The sequence below is a fragment of the Pyxicephalus adspersus genome, chromosome 3 (assembly GCF_032062135.1).
Source record: "Pyxicephalus adspersus chromosome 3, UCB_Pads_2.0, whole genome shotgun sequence".
Lineage (NCBI taxonomy): Eukaryota > Metazoa > Chordata > Amphibia > Anura > Pyxicephalidae > Pyxicephalus > Pyxicephalus adspersus.
Genome location: NC_092860.1, coordinates 123,812,761 through 123,821,290, shown reverse-complemented (window position 1 = coordinate 123,821,290; position 8,530 = coordinate 123,812,761). Strand labels below are relative to the sequence as shown.

The 8,530-nt window shown below is 41.6% G+C and overlaps 1 protein-coding gene across 1 annotated transcript in view; it reads left to right on the top strand.

The window, feature by feature from the left end:
* Positions 1-841: 841 nt before the first annotated feature.
* Positions 842-8,530, top strand: part of DCUN1D4 (defective in cullin neddylation 1 domain containing 4) — a 29,744-nt gene continuing 22,055 nt past the window's right edge. The window contains exon 1 of the mRNA XM_072406247.1: positions 842-982. Coding sequence (XP_072262348.1) covers positions 964-982 — 19 coding nt within the window. The 5' untranslated portion in view covers positions 842-963. The remainder of the gene's footprint in view (positions 983-8,530) is intronic.

Genomic DNA, 8,530 nt, shown 5'->3' with positions numbered 1-8,530 from the left:
ATTACATTTTGGATCCATGATGATAAAATTGGGGTTATTGCAGAATGGATGTAAGGAAATACCAGGACTGGACAGCTCTTTGGACTCCAAGGTTTGGTCATCTTAGAATAACGGGCCATGGGGCCATGGATAGACCCATGGGTGGTACCTGCTCAATATATTCTTCTAATGTCACTACTTTCCAACACTACATAGCTCCCCACCTATTGTGTGATACTTCCCCAGATTGTAAGCTCTTCGGGGCAGCATCCTCTCTTGTGTCACTGTCTGTATCATTTGCAACCCCTATATAATTTGTACATGGCTGCGTAATATGTTGGCGCTATATGAAACCTGTTTTTTATTATTATTAATATTAATAATAATAATAATATTAATAGTATATTCACCGTTTGTACACTAATGTGCATGTCACATCCCATGTTATTTCACAAGGACCATTTATAGTCCACACATTACAAGCCATGTCCTCCAAGCCTACACATTACTGGTACTGACCATCACCCTGCTAAATACTAAAAGGCTCTGCCATATCCCCGCCCACTTTACCCTACTGACCAATAGCATTGCTTTCAAAACAGCTGCTTATGACGTCACCTCAAGTTAGTCCAGGGACTTTTCTAAAACAAGCATCTCTAATGTGTCCGAGTTACCATGACATTTATCAATTTGTAGGTGAATCTTTCCCCAAACCCGATAATGACGTCATATATAAAATCCACTCTCTCCCCCGTCGGAACAATAAGATCCGCCCCAGGTTCCCGCAACCTACCATGGCCCGCCCCTATCACCAGTAACCAATTATAGGAGAAGAGGGGAGGGCGCTGAGGAATCCTGATCCAATCAGCATGGTGGATGGGCCGGGCTGAGCGGTGTGCGTGTGTCCTGCGAAGTGAGTGCGGGTCGAGGAGCTGAAGTGGGGGGACCGGGCTGTTAGTGCCTGTGTGTCTGCGTCACACGAAAATGCACTCGGATGCTGTCAGTAAGTACAGGCCGCGGCTGGCTCCTTCACACCTGCCCATACCTCTGTATGGTGACGGTAGCTTCCAGCCCTGAGCACCTAGGGGCCCCTGAGTGTTAGAATGAGGGGAGAGGTGGTGCGGCGGCTCCAGCTGCTGCGTAATAATAGCGGCCGCCATAGCTGTCTGGCGCTCCCTTCTCCTCTCCTAGACAGACCTCCCCCTACCCCTGTGTTGCTGCTGACAGCTACCTCTACCCCTCAGGGAACTTCCTGGGGCTGAATGACTGGCAGCTGTTAGAGCGCCACCTGCTGGTGGGGTATGTGTTGTCAGGGATTGCAGGGTCACATATAAGGAAGATTTGTGTCCTATAGTCTGATGTATATACTGGAACAAAAGGCTTGTTCTGTCAGGCAGTGTATTATAACAGAGGGGCTATAGGGACAGTAACCCATAGCAACCTCATCACTGGCCCCTTGCTTCTGTAGATAGGTGCATTGTCCTCACTGTTTGCTTTTTGCCCCATACACCTTGGTTGGGATGTGCACCCAGGGTTTGTTTTGGGGTACACAGCAACCAGTGGGTATGATAAGGGAGGATGCCCCAATATCTTGTGTAGCTGCACAGGTGTGCTGCAATTCCATTAACCCTTGGCTTTGGGTACCCATAGCAACATGATGGTTGTTAGGCTTGAGTTCACATAAGAGCCTAATAAAGAGTTCTGATTGGTTTCCACGAGCAGGTGCTACATGTTCAAGTCGTATCATTGGATAGACATCCCGTCATCAGAAATCTACAATCAGGCAAATATTTTCCAATCCAGTCATATGATTTCCTCCTACGTTAACTTTTATTTAGTGCAATCATTTACATCCAATCCACAATGTGTATGAGGGTTCCAATCCCATTGCATCTGAATCCGCATGGGTATTATGCATTAAAATATGGGGCCCATGTATGAGGTGCAGGAGCTGTAGTCTCTAACTTCCCTCCCCCAAACACATGGGTAATGCACTGAATTGTACGGCACCACAACTTGTGTGAACACTGCCCTAGTGGTACATTGAATTATTAGGGGCATTTCCTAGTCTATTAGTCTGCCCTAGTCTATCAACCACACACACCTTGGTATATTCATATGTAAGAATATCTTTATTTGTGATTGTCATTAAAGTTAGTTTAAAATATCTTATTTTGAAGGGATTCTAATATACGATCCCTATTCCACAAATAAATGTCAAATACATGACAAAGGATTCCCAGAGCACTATGTCTTTTCTAAAGAAACATCACAGCAGATGCCTTGCTTTTCAGCACACTTTACCTGATTAAAATGGAATCATCCTGTAATGATTTATTCACTTGTACTTTCCCTGATGGAGTGGAGGTGTTAGAAGCCCCCGTCAGCAACATACAGAGGGGTGACTGGGTGCACAGTGATGGACCCCTGCCAATCCTATAGAAGGATATGCATGGTGACAGAGCAGTCCTCCTCTTGTATACAAGCCCCCCTTGTTGGAATTCAGTTTGTTTCATGTGAGGCATGTATTGTCTGCTGCATGCACCGTACATACTACATACATAGAAGCTGTCAGGGGGGTAAGGCTCACATCCCCGCCCTGTCCACTTGTGGGGAAGGGTTAATTATGAAATATCTGACACCAGTATCAGGGTTATTATTGAGGTCACTGACACCAATGGGGAGGCACTATTGAGGTAACTGAGGTAACACCAATGTGAGGGTTTCTGTTGTGAGCAGTGACTCAAATGTTTGAGGTTATTATTGGGGTCACTGACACCAATGCTGGCAGTTATTAATGGGAGTTATTAATGGGGTTACTATGGGGTCACTGACACCATTGCTGGGGAATTTTATTAGGGTTACTGACACCATTGCTGGGGATTATTATTGGGGTCACTGACACCATTGCTAGGGGTTATTATTGGGGTCACTGACACCATTGCTAGGGGTTATTATTGGGGTCACCGATACCATTGCTGGGGGTTATTAGGGTTACCGACACCATTGCTAGCGATTATTATTGGGATCACCGACACCATTGCTGTGGGTTGATATTAGGGTCTGCAACACCAATGCTGAGGGTTATTATTGGGGTCACCGACCCCATTGCTGGGGGTTATTATTGGGGTCACCAACCCCCAGCAATGGGGTCGATTATTGGGGTCACCGACCCCATTGTTGGGGGTTATTGTTGGGGTCACTGACACCATTGCTGGGGATTAATATTAGGGTTACTGACACCATTGCTGGGAAATATTATTGGGGTCAGCGACACCAATGCTTAGGGTTAATATTGGGGTCACTGACACCAATGCTGGGGGTATTTATTGGGGTCACCATTAGGTCACTGACACCATTGCTGGGGGTTATTATTGGGGTCACTGACACCAATGCTGGGGGTTATTATTGGGGTCACTGACACCATTGCTTGTGGTTATTATTGGGGTCACTAACTGCAATGCTGGTGGTTATTATTGGGGTCACTGACACCAATGCTGGGGGTTATTATTGGGGTCACTGACACCATTGCTTGTGGTTATTATTGGGGTCACTGACACCATTGCTGGGGGTTATTATTGGGGTCACCATCACCAATGTTGGGGGTTATTATTGGGGTCACTATTAGGTCATGGACACCATTGCTGTGGGTTATTATTGGAGTCACTGACACCAATGCTGGGGGTTATTGGGGTCACTATGGGGTCACTGACACCAATGGTGGGGGTTATTGGGGTCACTATGGGGTCACTGACACCAATGCTGGGGGTTATTATTGGGGTCACTGACATTATGGAGCTTTTCTTTCACTTTCCCTTCAGTGTGTGTTGGGGTTTGCTTACAGTGAGTTTATTATGAATCATCAGTGCGGTGTCTTTAAATCATTTATTACGGATGAAAAATACGATCATCTGTTATTGGTTTACTTTACATTTTTGTATTTTTTTAATAGGGAAAATATATGCTAATAATATATAAATATATGTTCATTAATAATTTAAAAAAACAAATTTGTACTACTAAAGGCAGGGGCGTGGGTGCGATTGTAAAAATAATTACAGTTCTTTCTTTATATGTTTTCTGTGTGGTTATTTTATGTGTGTAATTTGTAATATGGAAGTGAAACTTTAAAAGTGTTTTCCTTGATGTGTTTTTGTGTTATTCTTTAAAATAATGCTTTTTTTAAATAATGTTTTTCTGTGGTTAAACACGCTGAAAATGTATTAGCCTTCAGCTCATGAGCCCAGACTGGTGCATAGGAATTTTCCTAATTTTTTTGAATATGAGAAATTCTGTATTTAGTATATTGTCCTCTGATTCTTGTAGAAAGGGTTTGTACTTGGTTGCAGATATAAACAGAAACGGATGGTATAATTGGCCAGAATGGAAGCCATACTTGGTGCTTACATTGTCCCGTGTTTGCAGATTTGTAGTGGTTTGGGTTTAGTGGTTGTAACATCTAGCTTTCCTGTCTGGTAATGATGGCTCATTCGACTAAACACCTCTTTTAAACCTTTTCTTATGTTTAAGGCCTGAGCTCTAACACTGAGCTTTTTCTGCCAGATTAAGCACAAGGAATCACAAAAACAAAAATGTAACCTATTGCAGTTTATCAGTTTGAAGTTGTGATGACTACTTTGATTTTCATTTTTTTAAGGATATTTTCATTATCTACAAAAAATACCTGTTGATTAGAAATTCAATGTTCCTGTCATTTCCAGTGAGCAGAACAGGTGACAAATATATTAGGATGTTAGCCCCAGAAATTTTTTGGGGCTGGGTGGGAAGAAGCTGTAGGCATGTAGCAGCTCCTGTAATGTCACCCAATTTTCAGTAAGCACCCAAAAACAGGTGGTGCACCCAGCTGAAAGGGGCTGGGGAGAATATTGTATAATTGTGTTCATGAACTAATTTATAATAGAGATGAGCAAAGGCAGACGCTACAGTAGCCCAACATGGGTGGTAACCATGGCTGCTTCCAAAGGTACAGTGGAGATGAGAACCTAGCCCCCTGAGGACAGGAAATTATCTGTTTGCAGGGATAATATGTGAAAATAGGGGAAAAGGCTGGAACATAAACTATTGCAGCCACATTGTTTAAGGATAGGTAAGCTCCAACATGTTTTAAAATGCTTCAGGGTAATATTAGGGTAATATACATTTTGCTGTCTGTGTTTAAATTGTATACTTTTATGAATAGAAAGCCTCCATGCCCTTATTTTTTTTTTTTTACATCTCTTTTATTTAAAGTTGATTTAGAGATCACATGGTCTGTAGATAAGAGGTTTGTGCTTTTATAAACCAGTGATACTCCCCTTCCCTTGTAGGCACCGCTATCTCTTCCTTATTTCTCTTCCTGTAGAATCTGGATTGGCTGTTCCAGGATGACATAACTCATTCACGTGCAGAGGATGTCAGGATTGCCAACCAACGCTGATGCTGCACATGTGCGGCTGAGCTTTCTGCCAGATACCTGGAGTGATCAGGCAGGAAGAAGGGATTATTGCAGAAGGGACATCCCCTGTTCCCTACTACAATATTGACCTGACCAGTGGAATGTTATGCAAATATAAAATATATAAAATTTATTTTCTTTTCTCCATTTCCAAGTAGAGAAGAGTGGTGTTTGGCTTGGTACAGGCTTGGCTATGCCTAGTGCATAGATTTGAAAAGTCACCATACCTGCACTAAGGACCTGAGTGAAAGTTTAGGCCTTGCTAGCAATTCTTTCCTCTGTTGGCAGTATGTAAAGATTGTGTGATCCTGTTCTTGCTTATCAGCTGCTGTCTGCCTAAAGATGACTAAACTTGATAAAATTATAGTACTGTGTGTTTGGATATCAGTCCTCAGTGGTGCAGTCTATAGGATTACTATAACTGCACTACTAAAGTTCAGACTGGCATTGGGAACACCAGTTCACCTTGCCAGCCATTGAGCTCCCTCCACTTTTGTGCTAAATCCAAATGAAAGTTTTGCAGCTTGCAATTCTGATCTATTCACTGCCATCATTCTATATGGGCTACAACTGGTTGTCAGCCAGGGGTAACTACACTGCAACCTCACCACCAAGTCTGAACTAGCTCTTGGCCACTAAACAAGACAAATCTGATGACTGTGGAAATGTGCTGTTTATGAAATATTTCCTAGAGGTGTATCATATGTAAGAAGAAAGCTGGTGACACATAAAAAAGTAATGCATAACTTCAATACTAACAACATTATGCTTTTTTAAGGATGAATTACTGACATTTCTAAATCTTTGCTAGATTAAAGTTTTCATTAAACTTTACTTTTTGTTCAAATTAAATTTAATTGTTGTTTATTGAGTTCCTTTGTGTTACATTGTAATATCACAAACCATTTTCCTGTCATAGTTATTAGTTTTTTGAGTGTTATTACTTCTCTCCGCTCTTCATTTAATCATAATGTGTTACAGAGACCTCCAGGCATGATGGCAGCTATGGTCATGTGGCTCATGAAAGTAGAATAGCTTTCATGCCGTTTCATAGCTTAGTTCACTGTAGCAAAAAAAACAATCTGATAACATGAATGTTTTCCTCCATCACACATTCATCCCCTCATCATTCCTGCTAGTTAGAGAAGTAGCAGGGGCACACCACATGATCACCGGCCACGCAGCACAATTTGTTTCTAAACTTATAAAAACTATATGTCGCAAGCAAAAATGTGACAGAACATTTTTTCTTTAAAATCTGTAAAAATAGAAAATATGGAATGTGCCTGTATTGACCTGAGGTGATCATCCAGATTCCGGCTTTATTGCCTAATCCTTGTCCTAACCCTTGTCCTTGATCAGGAACAAGGATGCAACCTGTGAGGTCCAGACACCAATCCTGTAGGCATTGACAAATTTTCCAGAAATCTAAGATGCCTGAAACATTGAGCACCAAATGTTGCATCATTGATCTGTGGTAGGCAGCTCTCACCATCGTAACAAACATAAACACAGTTTTTTGTAACATTACACCTCTGTACATGTATACAATCCGCTACTAAAATGTCCCCAATTGTTTCCCATTTGTTAAATAGCCTGAATACAGAAGAGTGTCACTCCAGCAAGCACATTGCTGGCTGTTGGAGCAGCGACATGTAAAATAAATGGCATGTGGCAGAGGTGATATTGAGTTGGAGTTAAAGGTGTCAAAAAAACTGTGACTGCCAATAAATTTTATTTGTAATGAGATAATAAAATATGTTGCAGTTTCCTATTTTTCAGAGAATAACCATAATAAAGGGATTTTCACACTCTAGGATTAAAGCCCGGTGACTAGTTATTTCACTGGAGTGAAGTCCAGCTGAGCCATTTTACAAGCTGGCATTCATACATAACCTTAATCAGGATTATACACTACAAAAAGTGTTTTCATTTTAGTAGTAATATGTTGAAACCAGTTCTTTTGAGTGTAAACATGTGTAACTGTGAGTTTAAAATGTACTTGGTTTATTATTGTATAATTCATCCTGCAGAATTGAAAGTCCCCTGAAAATTTTGGGTGCATGCAATGCATAGGTGTTGTCATAATCTCACAAACCCTGTTTATATAGTCAGTGGATAAAGCATATTAGAGGGGAATCCCTCTCATTTCTTCTGCAGATTAACAGCACATTGTCCTGGGATGCACCCAGAGTCGGATTACCCACAAAACGACCTATGCTCTCCACATATGCTGCTACCTAGGGCTTTTTTACAATGATACAACTTGCTTCCTTGCTTGGCACACATAATATTAAAAGTAGACAAGGGGTACTGGTTGGCTTGCTGATGGTTTGGTAAGCACCAGATAAAAGCACGGTGGAAATTGACCTTGTTAAAATCAGAAACCACTTTCATTAAGCTGTAATATTTCAGAGAAGGGAAGTAAACACCATTTACTCACTTGCTTTGGCAATGATTAAATAGTTATGTTGCATGCTTTTAATTTATAAAAAGAGTTACTATAAAAGAGTTGGAGTTGAAAGCTTTATGCGGCATCTCTACCGCCCTGATTATAACACATACTCGCAGTGTTGCAGAAGGGACTGCTCATGAAGTGCATCTTGCTGGGTATGTCTGTTCTGAATGATGCTGGCTTCAAAACCTAATGCTACTGTTCCTAAATGGGTGTGAATTTGGGATAAGCTGGAAATGTGCTAGTACTTTGTTTAAAAGTGGTACTGACCGTGAAATCTTGCAAGGAGACTTCTTTTTTTTTTTTCTTTCAATGCAGCATACCAAAGTGCAGCTTACATGCATTGTGGTGCCCTGAAGTGCAGATACTTTGGCCCGTTTGACCAAGGTTCATCAGGGTGCTATTCTAAATAATTCCACCATACAGTGTGCCACATGTTCACTTTAAAGATTTGCTTCAATTGGGTGACTTGGGGACCCTAAAAAGGGTTTGTCTTGTAAATTTCCTGGGTGAATTGACAGAAATTCATGTGGCGACAATGCCTGTCTGGCCAGTCAGTCCTTCAGCCTCTAGGTATGCTGCGGTACACATTGTATGTGTTTCTTAGAAGGGGAAGGAGCTGCACTTTGAGACTCAACAAT